Genomic DNA, 22051 nt, shown 5'->3' on the forward strand with positions numbered 1-22051 from the left:
GTATATTATAAATACAATCCACCACGATATCGTTACAGCGTATTGCCATCACCAGTTCCCGTACGATCATTGAGGTTAGGCATTGAACAGCGCATAGTCATCTAAAGATGGGTGACCGTGTAACACGGGATCGAATCCATGCAAATCTTACGAATAAATGAAACGACACAAAATATGAAATTATAATTTTTTTTTATTATTTAGACAAAGTAATACTTAATTATATTTTTCTCGATCTATTTTAATTAATAATGATTTTTCAATGAATTTTTCTACATTTTTAATGAAATATTATTGAAATATTAATGAAATTATAATGCAATTTTAATAAAATTGGGTCAAAATTGTGAATGCTTTTCAAAAACATTTCATCAAAAATTCATTATATTTTCAATAAATTACTTCCATCAGATGCAAATATCTCAATTGAGATCTTACATGCGAATTTTTGCGGAAACGGCATTTGAGAATTCAATTGAGAATTGAATTGGAAATTCTATTATTATCTCAACAGAAATTTTTCAGTAGGGCAATCGTATATACATATATCGATTGAGTATTTCACGTCATACTACATCATCGAAAAAGTCGATTTCCGATATTTATATCGAAGGTACAGTCCAAAAGTATTCATGTAAGATCTCTCTTATGCGTCACAATGTTACATTTTTGTGCTGACACATTGCAGTCGACAGTTAGATGCACAGAAAATGTGAAATAGGATATTATTACAAATGAACACGTGCGACAGTAAGATTCGTAGAAAATGTGAAACAAGACACTATTACGAAGGTCACGGAAGTATACATATTTTGCACATTTGCAATCCCTCCCAAACGAGACACATTTTTGTTAGAGAGAGAAGGTGATATGAAGGTGATGATATATAAATTCAGAGCCGTACTACGCCAATATGTACAGTAGCATTTGTAAATCTAGTGTGTACTTCGTAAAAGAAATGGAAGATTTTGCACAAATCGAGCGAGAATTGCGGGAGCAGTCGGCCCGACTCAGTTCACGAGACCAATACGATGCGTGGATGCAAAAGTGTGATAAATGCCTCGAGTTGTTGGAAGAACGTAGTCGAGCTAAACGATCGCGGTTATCAATTGGTATTAGATAGTCATTGATTGCTCGAATCGCACAACTCGAGGGTTTAAAAAATACGTTGCGCACACGTTTCGTTCACGCGGGTGCCGGACACAGCACGAGAGACGCAGGACTTGTTTGGCGCGAGGTCGATAACCGCATACTAACCGGAATTGTCATCAACGCGAACCACATTGAATCTCGCCAATTTCTCGAGCAAAGAGTATAGTGCTCGAGCGCGTACGGGATGCAATGGAGAGACACGTAAACATGAAAGTGAACACTGCATTTAACGATGAGTTCGTTGCGGGTGAAAAACGTGCGGTAAAAAGCATTGTTACGAAAAACTGTGAACTATTTTCCACATCCAACTTAGAGAAGTGGTACGAGCGACGCAGCATCGAGCCCAATTTAGCATCGCTGGAGGAATTCTAAGAAAGCGATAGCGGGTGAGCGCAATTGCGAATAATTAATCTTACAATCAATGTGAACAAATACAATCTGTTGCACGCGGGATGTCACTTTAAGTTACCGCGTGTGATACAACTGAAGCGAGCGGTGATTAATGTGAAATATCCAAACAATGCGTGTTTCGCGTGGGCAATAGTTGCGGCTCTGTATCCAGTCGAAAGACACATACATCATTGTCCATCATTGTATCCCCATTACACAAATGTACTCAATCTTCAAGACATTGAGTTTCCTACGAACATTAATCAAATTACAAGATTTGAACGATTAAACGATATATCAATGTGTACGGTATCATGGGAGAAAAGAACGAATCCGTTGTTCCGATACGTCTCAGCGATGGAAAGAGGAAAAAGCATGTCAACTTGCTACATATTTCGGATCCTCGAGACCACGACGTTGGACACTTCGCCTGGATCAAGGACTTATCCTGACTCGTGAGCTCACAGTTGAGCAAAAAAGCTCATAAGAAATACATTTGCGATCGGTAAGTACATTTCACGAATTCAATGTATCAGAAGTATGCAATAAGACGATAATAAATAAAAATTGCAATATTTGTAGGTGTATGCGCTACTTCCATTCCAACGAGAAGCTGGAGAATCATGCGGTAGACTGTCAAAAAATTAATGACTGCGCTATCATTCTGCCCAGCGAAGACAATAAATGGTTGAGTTTTATCAACCATAGGAAGGAGTGAGTTCCCTTTGTGATATACGCCGACCTGGAGAAAACGGCAAGGAATGGGGAAGACCGCAAATTGTACAAATACCAACATCATAGGGTATTTAATATAGCATATTACATACGTTGCTCGTACGACGATTCATTATCCGAATTTCGAAGTCGTCGCGATAGTGACTGCGTTTCATGGTTCGTCGGGCAACTCGAAGAAATAGCACACCGCGTAAAAGTAATATTATCAACCAATGTCCCCATGAAAACATTGTCGAAAGAACAGTGGGCGACATTTCGCAACGCAACACAATGTCACGTGTGTGAGAAACCATTCACAGCAGAGGATACGCGGGTACGCGATCATTGTCACTTCACTGACCACTACCGAGGTCCAGCGCATTCAAATTGCAACTTAAAATACAAAAATTCATATTACATTCCGATCGTTTTCCATAATTTATCCGGTTATGATTCACATTTCATCAACAAGGAAATAGCAAATGCATTTGAGGGTTCAATCGATGTATTACCGATAACAAAAGAAAAATATATTTCGTTTACAAAGAACGTTCAAGATACGGCAGATAAATACAAAAATGTTGTAAAGTTGTATTTCATTGATTCGTGCAAATTTCTCAGCAGTAGTCTTGATAAATTGGCATCCTTTCTCACTAAAGACAAATTGAAAATTGTACGGTCGGAATTTCCAAAATTATTCATCGAAGAATTTAATTTATTGACGCGAAAGGGTGTCTTTCCGTACGAATACGTAGATTGCGTGGACAAGCTGCAGGACCCATGTTTACCACCGCGAGAATCGTTTTACAATTCGTTGACGGGTGATACAGTATCCAAGAGCGATTACGCGCACGCCGCGGAGATCTGGAAGCGGTTCTCCATTGGGCGTATACAGCGACTTGAATTTAAAGACTGATGTCTTGTTATTAGCAGATATTTTTTTAAATTTCGTGACAGCTACATCGCAAGTTATGGACTCGATCCCGCGCATTATTATACTCTCAGGATTTACGTGGGATGCAATGTTGAAACATACCGGTATAAATTTCGAACTGTTCACCGATATTGATATGATCATGTTCATTGAACGCGGTATACGCGGTGGCCTGAGTCAATGTTCGGATAGATACGCACACACCAATAACAAGTACATATGGTCTTACGACCCATCGAAATCATCGTCGTACTTAATGTACTTTGACGTAAACAATCTTAATGGATGGGCAATGTGTTAACCATTGCCTTACGTCGAGTTTCGATGGATCGACAACGTGTCAAACTTTAACGTATTCTCAGTCGCTATCGATTCACCCACAGGATACATTCTTGAGGTCGACTTGGAGTATCCGCAAAATTTGCATGATGTGCACACTGACCTACCGTTTTGTCCACGCGCGATAAGCCAACCGGCAAACGTCAGGAGAAACTTCTCGCGACGCTATACGATAAACAGCGTTATATTATCCACTATCGCAACCTGCAGCAGTGCATGCTCCACAGTCTTCGTATTACAAAGATTCACCGCGTGCTTCAATTCGCTTAATCTCCCTGGCTCCGCAGTTATATCGAATTAAACACGCAATTTAGAACGCGTGCAACTAAAGATTTTGAGAAAAATTTGTACAAATTGATGAACAATGTGGTATTCGGCAAAACGATGGAAAATGTTCGAAATCATGTCGATGTAAAACTAGTAACACATTGGGACGGTAGATACGGTGCAGAGGCAATGATCGCAAAACCAAATTTTCACACAGTAGAAGTGTATTTTCGGAAAACTTAATCGCCATTGAATTGCGCAAACTCGAGGTAAAATTCAACATGCCAATCTACGTGGGTATGTGCATACTCGACATATCTAAGGTTTGCTTGTACGAATTTCATCACGAGTACATGTATTCTCTATATCGCGACAAATGTAAAATAATGTGCACTGACACTGACAGTCTCATTTACAACATCGAATGCGATGATGTGTACGAGCATATGAAACGCGATATTCCAATGTTTGATTTTTGATTGAGCGATTTTCTCGCTGACAACGCGTACAATATACCGCTTGTAAATAAAAAGGTGTTGGCTTAATGAAAGAAGAACGGAGCGATCATGATGGAATTTATCGGACTTAAGGCAAAGATGTACGCGTTGCGAGTGAAAGGCAAGAAAGACACGAAAGAGGCCAAAGGTGTCAAGAGTAATGTCGTAGCGCGAACAATATCTTTTGATGATTATGCACACTGTTTGAGAAAGGAGATCGAAACGACTCGCCCTCAATGTATACGATCAAAATTGCATGAAGTGTACACAGTATCTGAGATGAAAATTGCTCTAAGTCCGTACAATGACAAACGGTATATATCGTACCCGATTCGATTGAAACGTTACTATAGGGGCATTACAAAATACTATTATAAATAGAATATAAATCATATATTTTATATGTAAATAGAATATATTGTATATTTTATGTATTACATATAATAAGATATAGCAACATTTTAATAAACAGTTATTTTTTACATCATATTATCCTTGTGTATCCATGAATTGCATGATTTATCGAATCCGAATCATTTCATATAAACCTTATCACCTTTTCTGCACAACACTTTTTCCACCAAGTACACATTTGGATTGGCAACATGATGCAGTTCGTACTCGTAGAAACCTCCGACTACAGGCTGTCCGCGAGAATCGTCGAGCAGATAGGTCACAGGATTGGTTGCCTTGACGATCTTAAACACCTCAGTAGTCCAATTGGACATGTAACCTTTAATAAAGACAGTCTTGAACTTGCTCACGAGCACCGGATCGCCCACTTTGAATCTCGCCGGAGCTGCAATCTTTACGTTGCTGTAGACAATATTGCGGAGTTTTTTAGCGATCGTAGGCGTCACATCGGCAAGACGCATATCGATGGTCTGGTGCTTGCGTCCGTTGTACTGCGACACAAGACGCGGTAGCGAGTCGATCCACCTGTAGGTTCCTTGTAGTGTAAACATTTTCCACATGTCATTCTTCAGTGTGCGATTTATCGTTCCACGACAGAAGCCTTCTTAACTGAGTACGTCGAATAATGATTAATGTTGTGTTTCTTCGCGAGTCTCTGCACATCGCTTAGTAAAATTCTTTCCACTGGTCGGTTTGCAAATTTGTTGGACATCCGTTGTCTCGAATTATCTTGTCAAACGCCTCGGCTACCTCTTTTCCGCTCTTAGTCTTTAGCGGCATGGCCCAAACACGCTTGCTCAGCACATCGATAACGGTAGTATGTACTAGTAGCCACCGTTGAGCCGCGAATACGGACGCCTCTCCACTACATCGGCCTGCCACAGATCATCGTATCCACGCACAATGACGCGTCTACGAGGAAAATGCCTTCTCGCAGGAGCATGCAACTCCTTCACCAACCGTTGTTTTTCGGGGCTGCGTTGTTTCCCGTCTCCACCAGTTTTCCGCATGTTTGATCGCTAAGATCGCCTCATCACGAATGACGAAACTGCGAGCGCACCATTCAAATATCACCTATTCAACGCGTTCACGCGCTGTAAACACTTTCTCCCACATGGCACGTGTTTCAGCATGGAGCCTGATTAGGTTTTTTTAAAATTCTTCCTGTTTCTTTTTAAATTCTTCCTGTTTCTCTCTTATTGTAGCGAGACCTCTTTCCACGTATAATCTATTGACCGCGTCACTGTCGGCTTCCGGTTGCGCTACACGTCGTATCTTGCGCGAAATCGCATCGAAGTCGGAGGCGACTATGCACAATGTTATCGCGTACGTAATTTCTGAGTACTCCCCTTCACGTGTAATAGTCCATCGTCGGCGGTCCTCTCTTTTGGAGCAAAATACCAAATTTATTGATCGACATTTCGATGCGAACAACGCGTATCATCGATGTGCGATTTAATTTATAACAAGACCCGCCTCGCGAAGTTCCTCGATAATGGATAGAATTTCATTGCCATGAGCGTTATTGCCAGCTTGTCGGGAAGCATCCAGCAATCGCAGACGATTCACCAACTCGTTGGGATCGTCCCAGTGAACATAGTCAATCGCATTATCTTTCAGTAGCATGATACGCGGTGTGGCTAAACCTCTGCCCGCCATGTTAATCGATGTACCAGTCACTAGGGATGCAATTATGTTTTTGCATTTGTACCCCCTGTTACTCAATACGGGTTGTAGCGCGTTATGATTGCGTCTGTAAGCATTAGTCGCCAGTAATATGTTTTTACATTTTTGTTTATCGGCCTCCATGTAGACGGCATCGTCGGGAATTCTCTTGAAAATCAGCTCGTATAGCCCAAGTGTTCCCGCGTACTTTACACCGCCAATGATTATATTATCGTCAATATCCACGTCGAAACTTTTATCGCCGAGCTTCGTTCCATCACTGCTGAAATACACATCGTACACGTAGTCTATGATGGTATGTTTGTCGCTGCTTAAGACTGCTCCCATGTATTTTTGCCCCAGTGCACCGAAATGGGCGCGCACCTCGGCAAAATTTCCCGCACCTCGGACGTTTGCAACTCACTTTTAATCGATGTTACGAGTGAATCGCCAAAGGTCTCAAAAACATCTTCATTATTGGTGATCAGAGTAACACGTGGTGGAGGCATTTAGCGCAATTGTGTACGATGCAAGTTGTCTGTTGGCATGGGAGAATCCGTCGTGACGTTTGATTTTCTCCGCTTCGGATAGATCGGTGTAGAGACAAGTAAGCGCTTGGCTCTGCCCTTTGGTTTCTTTTCTTCGACCGATAACGCATCATTTTCCAGTATGATCGATGCGTCAGGTTTCACGTGAGTGATATGTTCCACAATCTGCCTTAGAGGCTCGATAACAGGTTGAAAGTGTCTTTCCAACGCAGTATCTTCCTCTATCTTACCGGTTTTCAAAGCTCGATATTTCTTACGGATCGATTGGCTCGTTTTCGCAATTTCCTTCATCTTCTCGCCATCTTTAATCTCTGAGTCGCTAATCTCTATATAATCCTCAACCGACGTCGCCATTACGATATATTAGACGTTTTCTCGTTGACGCACAAACGACAAATGGTTACGTTACAATATCGCAAAATCGTTAAATCCCCGCCGATATCGTCCATTGGTCATAGAACTGTCTATCACTACAAAACCATATTTTTGCTGCCAACATTCGCGACAAAGAGCACAAGAATCTTCGTACGTCATATCAGTGTTCACGTGATCTATGTACACATGTTTCAGATTGGTACTATCCTGCTTAAAGAGAATCAGCAGATTCGCATTATCCCGTATAAGATACTTAGGTATCTTTGTGTACATCTGACAGAGATAGAAACAGTCAACGTTCGAGTGACGACCCATAGCAAAATATTCTCTTATCGCATCTTGTTTGTCACACGCCACGTCGTCAAAAACAAAAATGGAATTTGGCAACGCTTCGCTCGGCGGAACGACATCGATATTATTGGAAAATGTAAAAAAGTCAATTTCGTCTATCGACACAAACAAATTCTCCAAGTAGTCATGTTTCGGCTGTTGCAGTAATTTCGAGTACACGTATACGTTCTCGAAACGCAGGTCGTGTAGGCTCTCCAGCAGGCTCACCAACACATTCGTCTTACCACAAATCGAAGGGCCACATACGATACCGCGTATGGTAATCGGTAGCAAGAGGCCATGCTTACGTATATCAGTTTTGCGGGACGGATACACGCTTGCGGACACGATTGACCAGAGATAATCGAGGTAGCAATTCGTTGGATGTGGCGTGTCGTGAGCAACGAGATATCGCGTATTCTCGAAGCAACGATCTCGTTGAACATAACGTGGCAGATAACGTACTCGCTGACAAGGCGCGAGAACGTATAGTCGTGAGAGATTCCACTCTCGGTGAGAGAGCCGCCGCTACAGCCGTTTGGGCAGCTATAAAGGCTAAGACAAAAATCGAAATGGGTATGAAAAAGAAGCGAAGAACGTCGAAGAAGAAAATATTACGAAATCGAATACTTCCAATAGCAAAACGAGATGGAATCCTGCCTGTTTTCCCATAGTTGGGAGCGCTTGGATCGCTAGTTGGTGGAGCGTCGGGAGTCGCAAAGGCGGTAAACGATACCAAGGCTGCGCAGCGTCAGCTGCAGGATATGCAACGTTATAATCGCAGCATGGAAGATCGTGGAATTTATCTCATACCATACATACCATACATTTATCTCATACCATACAAATGAGGAAAAGGTGTCATGAGAGGAAAAAAACGTCGAAAAAATGCCTACAGGCGTCACCACCAATGTAAAATTGAAACAACTGGTGAAACGTATGCGTATTCCGTTGTTCAACGGCGTTTTCATGCGCAACGTACTGCCTACATCGTGCGTAAACGAGAGCGGCATCGTAAATTTGGATGACGTCGAGGGACCCGGTACTCATTGGGTAGCATACGCAAAAAGAGGCGATCGCGTGATATATTTTGATAGTTTTGGTAATTTTCGGCCACCCAGCGAATTGGTGCGATATCTTGAGAATAGTACGATTGAGTACAATCGTACATCTTACCAACGTTACAATCAGAGCATTTGCGGACAACTGTGTCTACGTTTCCTGCAGACAGTTAACAACTGATCCAACGTGCAATCGGTGTCCAGTAATCGTTTTAGTCTCTGACGAAGATGTCGCTAACATTTACACTCACGAACAAGAGTAGCACTCTCGCGGGAAGCTACTTTCCAGCCATAGATCTGAGCAATGGCGATTACGAACTCGGTTTGACAGCCTTTGAAACCTATAACACGATATCGAATGTAAATACGTCGAATAATAAATTATATTTCGATGAGGACGATAAGGAAATCATAATTCATGAGGGATCGTACGAATTGTATGCCATATATCGGTACCTGAAAGGTGCGATGTTGGAAACCATCAAACCGATCACTACCAATGATGATGATGGTGATCTCATAGTTATTCGCGCCAATGAGAATACAACGAAGTGTGAAATTAAATGTGTTTACCGGATAAACTTTAACAAATCAAATACCATTGCATCGTTACTGGGATTTTCTTCAGATCGCATTCTACAGCCACGACAATGGCACGAATCGAACGTGACAATCAACACTACAGATGTGAATATTATTCGCGTAGAATGTAATGTGACCAACGGTGCGTACAGCAACGACAGATGTATGCACACCATACACGAGGTTTCGCTTCATGTACCACCAGGATATAAAATATCGGAAACGCCAGCACAGATCATTTATCTTCCGATCTTTGCACGGAGCGTATCGGATTTGACGATACGTATTGTGGATCAACACGGTCGATTGCTTGATTTCCGCGGAGTAGAGATAATCGTCAGGTTGCACGTGCGGCGGTGGCGATAGAATACCTGAGATGTTCGTATTGAACGAAACAAGTCAAGCTAAATACGTGAGCGACATTTTTCCTATCAAGAGGACGATTATAAACGATTGCGTGAAGAAAAATAAGAAACTTAGTGCAGCCAACATTGCATTTTTAAGATCTTTGGGACAAAATCGAGCGACAAAATTCATGAAGATGGTCGACATTTTGAACATTGGGAGTGAGCCCATCTTTGACGATCGCATCGTCAAGATCGAGACTCACACGTACAATCCGTACGCCAATACATCTTTTGGACACAGTGACGAGATACGAATACCGATACAACAGCAGGATTTGTACACGTTACCATGTGAGAGTTTTCTCTACATCGAGGGCAAACAAGGATAGAAGGTGATAACCAGGCAGTTTATATGTTGACAAATAATTGCGCGGCCTTCCTGTTCGATGAAATCCGATACGAACTCAATGGTGTGGAGATTGACCGCTGCAGAAACGTTGGAGTAACGAACACGCTCAAACACTATGTATCGCTGACTCGTGCCAAAAATTTATTGTTGGGGAACGCCAGTTGGAATCTCTCGAGGAACATGTTTTCGGGATACTTTAATTATTGTGTCCCGCTCAACACATTGATAGGCTTTTGTGAGGACTACAAGTGGATCGTAATCAACACTCGTCACGAATTGATCTTGATACGTTCACGCAACGATTATAATTGCGTGGTGGGATATGCAAACTCTGATCCAAAGATTGATTTGTTCAAAATACAATCGCGAATGTCTCATGTTATGCTGAAAGATGTAAACAGACTGTCTATGCTGCGAGCTTTGGAAAGCGGTCAATATTTGAGCATAAGTTTGTAACGATCGAAAAGAGATCCTTACGAAAAACACAAGAAACGCATAAGACCGCGAAACGGAGTATTAAAGGACAACGCGTCCTCGAGAAAAATAAACAACGAGATCGCCAAACATCTGCGACAAATAGCGAAGCAAGCGTGATTCGCAAACATAAAACGCCGCAAATTCTTAATCGAGAATCAGATTCCGCTCCGCTCTTCCGAGAGCACCGACTCCATACCGCTCCTGGCAGATTTTCATTCGCGGATACGAGACAGAAATCACTCCGCCGTCGAGTCACGGATTCGTGACATCGACATTGTTCCAACACCGTTCCCGACATATTGTTGCTCGCGGATACGCGACAAGAATCACTCCGCCGTCGGTGCACGAATACGCGCTACCGACACTGTTTAAACCAGACCGCTCCTAGCAAATTTCCGTTCGCGGATACGCGACCGAAATCACTTCGCCGTCGAGTCACGGATACATGACATCGACATTGTTTCCATACTGTTCTTGGCAGATTACTGCTCGCGGATTCGCGACAGAAATCACTCCGCCGTCGACTCACGGATTCGTGACGCCGACGCTGATATAATTACCCTTATGCGCAAGGTTTCACGGCCGTCGAAAAATCAATATACCGGAAGGGCGCTTAACGCAACCTTCACATCGCAAACCGGATCTCGACTTCGCCTTAGCGCGAGCGAGATCACACCGTTATCCAGTCGCCGCGTGCGAACTCGTCATTGTATACGCGAAGTCGCGCTCCGTTGCAGCGCAGGTTCGACACCGCGACTTCAGGATCACACCGTCATCGACTCGCAGGGACGCGAGTCGACCTCTGCGATACTAGCAAACCGATCTCCAGAAGTGAGATCGGAATCACACCGTTACGACGCATAGGCGCGTCCGCGGCACCATCTTCACCGCATCCGCGATCGTACTAAAACGAGCCGGCCTCGTTCAATTGCAAAGGCAGAGCAGATAGCTAAGGTTCCGCGTATACAGGCGGACTTCCGTACCGCTTACACGAAACCGCATCTCCGCGATAGGAGATCTGAGGGATCGCCATCGAGGCGATACACCGCGTGCAGCTCCGCTGCACTACTACAGACATACCGCTTATACTGTGCTGCATCGAAGAGTAGCGAAATAGCAGAAAGAAATTGTCAATCGAAATAAAAGAGGCGAGAAGCCGAGAAACGTCAATAGAATAACTCGCGAATACACGACAACAACACTGTCCGCGTCCCGCGCACCGAGCATAGCATCTCGCGAGCCATCGCCTAAACAAAGCCTCTGACAGCTCGTACACAATCGACCAAAACCAATGGCGTCAACACTCACTATCTAATTTAATTGTAAACATCATCAGCTATTTATTTTAAATATACGACTGAGTTTGTTATCAAATCACTGTTTCTAAATTATTTCGCCTCCTACGAACCTGAACCAGCGAGCGATCCGGAACGCGACGCATCGCGGTTACAAGTTTTCGCTCGTGGGATTTGTATGAATTTCCACTTCTACAGAGCATGACCAAGCATTCGTGGGTTGTCAAGACGGCGATTCAGTTGGAGAAGCCGCGTTACGTCATCTTTGCTCTGCAGACTGGTCGAAAGAATTCTCTCATTGGTAATGTTGGCATATTCGACCACTATAAGCTGACTAACGTAAAACTCTATCTCAACTCGGAATTTTATCCATACGATGATATAAATTTGGATTTCGATGAACAGAGATACGCCGTTCTGTACGATATATACCCACGTTTCTGCAAATCATATTACGGATGTAACAACGGCAATGTGTTATTCGATCCCATACAATTTCTTACTCATTGTCCGGGTGTGGTCATTGATTGCTCGCGACAAAACGAATCCATCAAGAGCTCCACTATCAACGTGAGAATTGAATTCGACTGCAAGGAGAATATACCGATGGATACCACAGCTTACTGCCTCATTCTGCACGATCGCCTTGTGAAGTACAGTCCTCTGACCAACATTGTGCGCAAAATCACATAAAAATGAACGTGCCTACATTTGTGGACCTGCAAGGATTCACATTTGGAATAAAATTTATCGTAAAAGAGATAACAATACTTAGAAATTATCTCTCCCATTATATCTTTGCGAGTCCTATGTCGTGGCATCTTCTCACGAGAGCTGACAAATCGAAAGCAGCATGGTTGACGGCTAATCATCATGGTCTGCAGTGGAAGAATGGAATCGTCCCGTACAACAAAGCGAAGTGTTTGATCGCAGACACTGTAGCCAGCGAAACCAGCGAAGAATCCAAACTCGTCTACGTCAAGGGATACGAGAAGCGAGAGTGGCTGGCGAATCTCCTCGATGATGATGTAAGGAGCAAGGTAATCGTTGAGACTCTGGATGCGGATTACGAGTATGGCTTCATTGAACAAACTGGATGCAACCAAAATTTTACGGTGTAATAATCATTCAAAACTGTGCGTTACAAAATGTTCTAAAAATATTTAATTGGTGGTGGTAGTCTCAGCGCCAGAAAGATTAATTAACCTTCGATATACAGAATAATTTTTTATTATGTTTTGTTACATTTTATAAATATTACCCTTTTGTAATAATAATACTTGTATTTATAATTATTGATTATGTTAAATAATATATAGTTAATAATAATAATATATATAATAATATATTGTTTAATTTATTATATCATCCATTTCGTTGTCGACGATGTCAATGAGTTCTATATTATCCTCTTCGCTGTCGGCGATGTCAATGAGTTCCATATTATCTTCTTCGCTGTCGGCAATGTCAATGAATTCTATATTATCCTCCTTTTCATTTTCTCATCGAAGTCGGCGATGTCGTCATCCTCCTCCTCCTTCTCCTTCTCCTCCTCCTCCTCCTCCTTCTCCTCCTCCTCCTCCTCCTTCTCCTCCTCCTCCTCCTCAGAGTCAGCGATATCGATGACTTCTATATGTTTCAAAATCAAATTTAAAGATTAATTTTAACGCTTTTCTATACAGGAAAAATCTAAAATTTGATGGCAAATTATAAAAAATGTCTGCTTTCTCACCTATGACCGACTGTACGTATATTTCATCATCCTCATCGCTGTTAGATGATTCTGGATCATATACACCTAAAATAAAATGTAAAGATTAATTTTAACGTTTATGTTTTATACAGAAACACGAAATTTGGATGTAAACTTACGTATAATTTGTCCCAACCACTCCGCGTTTATGTGGTCTTCCTCGAACATTGCTAAAATTGGATTAATTATTATTATTTAAAAAAATATAAAGAATCAGGATTATTATACAATCTATTAAAAAACTTACGTGAAGGGTTTTGTATCCAAACCATCTCCTTAGGTAAGCGTCTACGAAATTCTGTTGTGTACAACATTTTTCTTGTGTTTCTTGCGATTCAATCTTGGACTATTTGTCGGCGACTCCTGGATGACTTTTATAGGGTCTATCACCATCTTTTTCTAACAAACATGTCTCGTTTGAAGAGGGTTGCTCTAACAAATATGCAAAATCAGCACAGCCTAACGTGCTTCTTAATAGTAACATCATATGTCGCACATGCAGTCTGACGACGTCTTGCAGTCAACCGCATCCACACATTAATGTATCAGCATAAAAAATGTTGCATTGTAATACTTAAGATTGCACTGAGAATTTCTCAATTTATTGTTCAACCAGTCAATTAATGCGCGGACATCAGATCCCACTCATTATACGGACACCGTTGACATCGTGGTAATTCAAACACAATATACTCATCGTCCGAAATGGTTTTATCTATTTTTGGCCACTTTAAACTGTCTCGATAACACAAACAAAGTTCGCGTTTATCGTGCTGCTCTATCTTCGAAATTGGTATATCAGCATTCCACAAATCACTATATAAATGTATGTCATGGAACAACACTATTCGTTTAAATTTGCCACTATTTGCCGGAATTTTTATATAGAAATTTTGAATGTTATAGTTTTTCAGCACTCTGATGTCTGGATACATTATAAGCTTATTCAATTTAGTATTTATCTCACTTGCATTCTCAGTCGTAATCCTACGTGCATCTTCCACTATCTGATTGGCGTGCTCCTGCACTAAGTCATGGAGCCAACTTTTTAGAGAGTAGAACTTGAGAACTTTAACATGTTCCTTTACACCGCATTTGTTTATTCCTTGCAAACCGAGTTCTCTGTCACGCAAAAACTGCACCATCAATATCTTTCTTGATGTTTCCTCCATTTTTGTCATTCAATTTGTTGCTTGTGTCTCGCTTCAGTTACTGCTTGGGCCTCGACCAAACTATGCGCTGATGTAATATTCATGATTTTATATGTTTCAAAACGTACAAAGTATGCATATCTCTATGATATTCATGATAATATCTGGTTTCACATTTTCTGCGCATCTTACTATCGACTACAAATCTATGCAACAGCACAAAAATGCTACATTGTGACGCATAAGAGAGAGATCTTACATGAATACGGACTGTACCTTTGATATAAATATCGGAATACACTATGTCGGTAATAGTTTTTACGATTTTGGTAGCCGTTTTTTACCGTTCTTTACCGTTTCTGTAGCCGTTCTTTACTGCTTCCTTACCGTTCTTTACCGTTTCTGTGACCATTCTTCACTGTTCTTTACCGTTTTTTACCGTTTCATTACCATTTCCTTACTGTTTTTTTTTTTTACCGTTCTTTACCGTTTTTTACCATTCTTTGCCGTTTCTTTACCGTTTTCTTACCGTTCTTTACCGTTTCTGTAAACGTTCTTTACCGTTCCTTTACCGCTTTTTTACTGTTCTTTACCGTTTCTTTACCATTCCTTACCGTTTCATTACCGTTTTTTACCGTTTCATTACCGTTTCTTTACCGTTTTTTCCCATTCTCTACCGTTTTCTACCGTTTCATTACCGTCTCTGTAACCGTTTTTGTAGCCGTTCTTTACTACTTCTTTACTGTTCTTTACCGTTTCTGTGACCATTCTTCACTGTTCTTTATCGTTTTTTACCGTTTTTTACCATTTCTGTAGCCGTTCTTTACCGTTTCATTTCCGTTCTTTACCGTTTTTTACCGTTTTATTACCATTTCCTTACTGTTTTTTTTTTTACCGTTCTTTACCGTTTTTTACCATTCTTTGCCATTTCTTTACCGTTTTCTTACCGTTCTTTACCGTTCTTTACCGTTTCTGTAAACGTTCTTTACCGTTCCTTTACCGCTTTTTTACTGTTCTTTACCGTTTTTTTACCATTCCTTACCGTTTCATTACCGTTTTTTACCGTTTCTTTACCGTTTTTTCCCATTCTCTACCGTTTTCTACCGTTTCATTACCGTCTCTGTAACCGTTTCTGTAACCGTTCTTTACCGTTTCTTTACCGTTTTTTTTTTACCGTTTCATTCCTGTTCTTTACCGTTTCATTACCGTTTCTCTAGCGTTTCTTTACCGTTCTTTACGGTTTCATTACCGTTTCTTTACCATTCTTTACCGTTTTTACCGTTTGCTGCATAACGTATTGTCCATGATACATAACACGCAAACTCTTGCAAAATCTTGTCGCGGGAGCATAGTGTACGTGCTTATTAGTAATAAGAATATCATGTATCACATTCTTCTTGTGCATCGTACTTTCGAATGCATACGTTTGCAAAATATTAGATTTTGCAGCTACGACTAAAAAATTTACGCCAAGAAATACACAAGCGGGCGGTGCGGACGGCGCGGGCGGCGCGGGCTGCCGCAAAATCCGCCGCAAAAACCGTCGCGAAAAATAATATATCGAAAGAAGATTGAAACAATTATGTATACATATCGATATATAATATCGGTAACTACCGATCAACGGTATTATGTAAATATGCCGGTAACAAATTATGTAAATATATATATTGGTAAAAATTATGTAATTAAATATTGGTATATAATATCGGTAAAAAATTACCGATCGTCGATAATATCGGTATTGTGTAATTATATATTGGTAAATGTTCCGTACGGGAGCTGTGGTCCGCACGGATAGCGGGCGGCGGGCGGCCGTGCGCCAGGCGCGTTCCGCTCGCGGGCGACTGCCACTCGCCGCGGCTTCACGCCGCTACGCGGCAGCGCGCCGAGCCGGGGCCGTCGCTCGCAGCTAAATTTCGGTGCGGCGCCTATATAAGACACCGCGGGCGACGGCTCTAACCCTTTTGACTGCGTTAGCGCATCTGGTCACTGCCTCGCAGAGGTATTCTCTTGTACTCTATTTAGCTTCATATCGCCTTCTTGAGTGCGTAAGCACGTTGGGCACTTGCCTTGCCAGAGGTATACGTGTGCACATCTGCATTGATCATCGCTGCCTTCAGAGTGTCATAGACACGTTGGCATTCTGGTTTAAGTCTTCGCAGCCCTTTAGAGTGCGCTTGCACGTTGGGCTCTTGCCTCTAGAGTGTCCGAGGACACGTTGGCGTTTGTGTTACGAAGTGTATGGTAACTCCACGGATCTCCACCTTCTCAATACGATCGAGGATTGAGAGAAGGCTTCGCGTGACCACTTCGGATTACCTTGACACTTCCACCGCGGTGGACGTCTCTCTTCGCGACTTCTCCCGTATTGCATATACCGGGTATCAGCGCCGACAGAACTTATTACGGTCGAGCTCACGACTCCGCGCGAGTCGTCGTTGTACTCAGGAACTCTGCTACCAGGACTTAGCTGCTGCCAGGGACGCAGCATATACACGCGAGCCAAGCTCGCCTTCACGTACGCTTAGGACTTAGCTGCTGATAGGGACGCAGCATATACACGCGAGCCACGCTCGCCTTCACGTCCGCACAGGACTTAGACGCTGCCAGGGACGCAGCATATACATGCGAGCCACGCTCGCCACGCTCGCCTTCACGTCCGCTTACGACTTAGCTGCTGACAGGGACGCAGCACATGCACGCAAGCCACGCTCGCCTTCACGTCCGCTTAGGACTTAGCTGCTGACAGGGACGCAGCACATGCACGCAAGCCACGCTCGCCTTCACGTCCGCTTAGGACTTAGCTGCTGACAGGGACGCAGCACATGCACGCAAGCCACGCTCGCCTTCACGTCCGCTTAGGACTTAGCTGCTGACAGGGACGCAGCACATGCACGCAAGCCACGCTCGCCTTCACGTCCGCTTAGGACTTAGCTGCTGACAGGGACGCAGCACATGCACGCAAGCCACGCTCGCCTTCACGTCCGCTTAGGACTTAGCTGCTGACAGGGACGCAGCACATGCACGCAAGCCACGCTCGCCTTCACGTCCGCTTAGGACTTAGCTGCTGACAGGGACGCAGCATATACACGCGAGCCAAGCTCGCCTTCACATCCGCACAGGACTTAGCCGCTGCCAGGGACGCGGCATATAGACGCGACATAAGCTCGCCTTCACTTAGTCGCTGCCTGGGCCGCAGCACTTACGCGAACCACGTTCGCTTCTTCACCGACACTGAAGCTATACCCGTCGCCTACGCGACTCCACGCGCGAGTTACACTCGCGCCTAAGTCCCCGCGAGACTTAGTCTACGTCGCCCGCGCGACGTTACGATTCTTATTACTCTTGATCCTCCGACAAAGGGGACTTCTCCCAGCGCGGAGGCGCTGGGAAGCGGTGCATCCCCGCAGGGCCGCCGCTTCGATTGATCTAGCTCGCTTTATTCGAGTCGGCGATCCACCACACACGGAGACGAAGACTCTCGTCTCCGAAGAACCTCGCGAATCGCTTGCACTCCACGTCATCTCACGGGATCGCTAGATAGCGGACTGCTAGCGACGAAGCCCGCGGTCTCTACACGGCGAGCGGACACCTATCCGCATCTCGCAAAACGAACCGGCCGCTCTCCACCCTCGGGCCGTTCGAAACAGTAAAAATTACGTAATTAAATGTTTTTATATAATATTGGTAATAAGTTACCGACCGTCGGTAATATTGGTATGCCCTCCCCCAATTACTGATCGCTGATAATATCGGTATGCGCGGTGACGTCATACGCCCGCCCGCGGTACCCCCCACCCCTCACTCCCCTCGAAGGACCATTAAAATCGGTCTACTATACCTACTATGAAAATAAAAATTTTTATTTTGTTCAAGGAAACCATGTCATTTGATGAAACAACACTATTGTTTTAAATAGTATATTTTTAAAGTTTCTTTTAAAATTTAGTATTTCGATTTGTTTATTTTGGATTTTCTTATATTTTTTACTTTTTTTGTTTGGATTAATCATTATAACATTCTGTTAAAAATTTAATAGTAATTATTACTAGTTCACTACATTACATCAATATTCATCGCATATCGAATGTTGTTGCATTGTTTCAATATCTATCAGCAAATTATCCAACAAACACCAAGTAGAAATTATATAACTATTATTTAGTATTTGCTATGTATGTTATAATATATTGTAAACACTATAGAACTATATAAGCATAAATCGCGAGAATACGCGTTGGAGTCACTAGGAATCGCCGCGTGTCGCTCAATCATTAAGTTAAGCAACACCTTAACGTAGTCAGGATATGGATGGGTGACCGGTAGTATTACCACTTAGAATCGAAATTAACGAGAGAGGATTCACGAAAGTTTGGAGTGTTGACAATCTTCGATATCTAGTGGTTTATGAGACATAAGAAAATGAAAAATTGTAACTATATTTTTTTAAATATTATAATTTTCTCAATTTTTACCTTCGTACAATAATTTTCAGTGTTTGATTACTATCAATATTTAACAGTGATTTTATTATCAGTATTCACCAGAAATTAAGTACTGGCCAAAAAATTACTGAATTACTAGTAATACTTAATCACTAATAATTTTTCAGTATTTCTTAGTATGATATTTCTTAAGGAAATCTTCGGTTCCTAGCAGTTATAAGACATGAGAAAATTAGGAATTAGTTTTTTTTATGAAACATTTACAGTGTTTGTCCGTGTCATAGTGTTTTGTCTATGCAACGTTCGTGCAACACTTTTTTGTGCTATATTGCAGTAGTAATTACATTTTAAAATTTCCCACAAAAACTTATAAGTTTTAAAATGGCTTATCTTCATGAGTTAAGGTTATTATGCCGATATGTATATACATTATATTGCAGTGTTGCTGCAATCAACATATATCAACGAGCGGCTAAGCAGTGTGTGTGTGTGTGTGTATATGTAGCACACACTATACAATATACAAAATTGAATGCGCACACACACACACACACACACACACACACTGCTTAGCCGCCCGTGCGCTCGCCCGCCCGACAGGGCGGGCTCGCGGTGGGTGCATATGTATATATAATAGCAACATACGCACCCACCGCACGAGCATACAGGTATATTGTTCATTTTATTTCGGCAAGCCTTTTGCAATCCTAATTTAAAATGTGCAAACCAAGTTCCATGTAACATAGATAATTTAAAATTACATGTTACTTTTTGTCTTTTTTTGTGTGTTACTTTATAATGTTTATTTGTACAGTGAAACATCAAATTATGGTTTGCAGTTTGCTGTTGCACAACGTTTTTACACTTTGGACATTTGATTTGACATAAAATTACTTTTTTATCACACAAATAAGTTAATAAATTATCTAAATTATGCGTTAAATGAAGGAACTCGTATAGAAACATGTTGCTTCGCCAAGAGTACTATAAAGACTAATGTAAACACTAACAATGGTAAGCACAATAAACACGGTCGTATTGAAAGATAAATATTGGCATTCATGTAACAAGTAAAGAGAATTAAATTCCTCATATACACGATGTCTAATTTCAATGTATACTGTGTCCAAAAATAACATTCATTTTATAGAACTTCTTTTGTTAATAACTTTTTAACAAACAACGACTCCCGACTAAAACCACTTGAAGGTTACTCAGAATGATGTCCTTGATAACATCTCAAAAGCAAAGTGATTGGAGCTGGGTCCCTTATACGGAATATTTACCTTCTATTAAACTGTTTGTTATTGTATATCTGTTTGAAAGTGTTCATTTAAGATTTTTTGAAATATCCACTAAAATTTATGACAATAAAATGTATGTGGTTGTCAAATATTCAGCCATATCATCAATAACAAATCATTCACATATAACATAATTCTCTGTAGATGTAACAAGGTATGATAAATATGATTATTATAATACCTTATTGCAGTTTTGCCATCATGGGCATGTTGATCTATAGGAGCATCATGTTGTTCTAATAATATTTCTATCAATGATGTGTGCCCTTCCTGTGCTGCAAGCATGAGTGCACTTTTTCCATCATTGTCTGTTTCATCAATCTTCGCACCAGCATCCAGCAGTGCTTCACAAACATCAATGTGACCTTCGAATGCCGCGTAATGTAAAGGAGTCCAACCAGAATTGTCTCGATGTTGTTCGTCTAGGCCTTGACATAAAATTACATTTCTTTATGTTTATCTGCTATCAAGTTCTTTCGAAAGAGCAATATTTTTTTAAGTATTTGCAGTGTGTATGTGCATGTATGTTTATGATTTGGTAAAAATTTTTATTAAAATTACAATTGATTTCAACATATGCAAAAATGTATATATTTCCCAGTAAATATAATAATTAATGATGTTAAATAACGTATAAATGACGTTATTGTTTGCTGAGTCATTCGTATAATATGTAATATAAAACATTCTACTCTATTCATATAATTGAATATAGTGAGCACATATACAAATATATAAATAATATAGAGGGTGTTTCAGAACAATCTACGAAGCTCTCGTGAAAACGTAGAGCGAGTTAAAATAAATATAAAAGTCCTATACCGATTTGCGATATTCGTAATAGTAATCGAAAAATTAATTATGGAAGATTAAGGAAAAGTGTGTGCTAAATGGTAGAGGACGGACCGCTCAAGTCACAGCGCGGCCTAGCAATATAACGCGCGGATGTCGCGCATGACTAGACTGCGCTGTGACTTGAGCGGTCCGTCCTCTACCATTCAGCACACACTTTTCCCTAATCTTTCATAATTAATTTCTCGATTATTATTACGAATATCGCAAAACGGTTAGGATATAATAGGATTTTTATATTTATTTTAACCCGCTCTACGTTCTCACGAGAGCTTCGTAGATTTCCTGAGTCATCCTGTATATTACCCCTTTATCTCATTTACAACAAAACAAAAAAATTGTAAATACTTAAGTAATTGAAAGAAAATTGCCTCTTGTGGAGAGGGAAAATGCAAATATGTACAAATTACAATACTCTTCTTATGATTCAAAATATCATTCATAATTCAGCACTCTCTTTAACATATTCCCAATGAGCAAAAAAGCTTATATTTTTAACATTGATATTATGTATAACTTTTATCGTTTTTTAATGCTTTATAAGTATTACAAATATTATTTAATATAACATTGCTTTCCAAATTTTTAGAACATTTTTAGAATATTATAAAATATAAGTCAAAATATTTTGTTAAAGTTACCACAATTCATTCATATTACAAATAAATATAACATCATATTAGCGAATAACTTGTATATAGAGAAATTAATAAATTATGTGCGTAATATAATCGTGGACGATGTTCA

The 22051-nt window shown here is 41.2% G+C and overlaps 1 protein-coding gene across 9 annotated transcripts in view; it reads right to left on the bottom strand.

The window, feature by feature from the left end:
- The window catches only part of LOC116846727 (ankyrin repeat domain-containing protein 50), a 692623-nt gene that overhangs the window by 266591 nt on the left and 403981 nt on the right, over positions 1-22051 (bottom strand). For all 9 annotated transcript variants that reach the window (XM_032820946.1, XM_032820942.1, XM_032820941.1 and 6 more), the window contains one exon: positions 20634-20880. In XM_032820946.1, coding sequence (XP_032676837.1) covers positions 20634-20880 — 247 coding nt within the window. The remainder of the gene's footprint in view (positions 1-20633; positions 20881-22051) is intronic.

This window comes from Odontomachus brunneus, unplaced genomic scaffold (assembly GCF_010583005.1).
Source record: "Odontomachus brunneus isolate Ranch 3 - 2012 unplaced genomic scaffold, Obru_v1 Obru_scaffold_068, whole genome shotgun sequence".
Lineage (NCBI taxonomy): Eukaryota > Metazoa > Arthropoda > Insecta > Hymenoptera > Formicidae > Odontomachus > Odontomachus brunneus.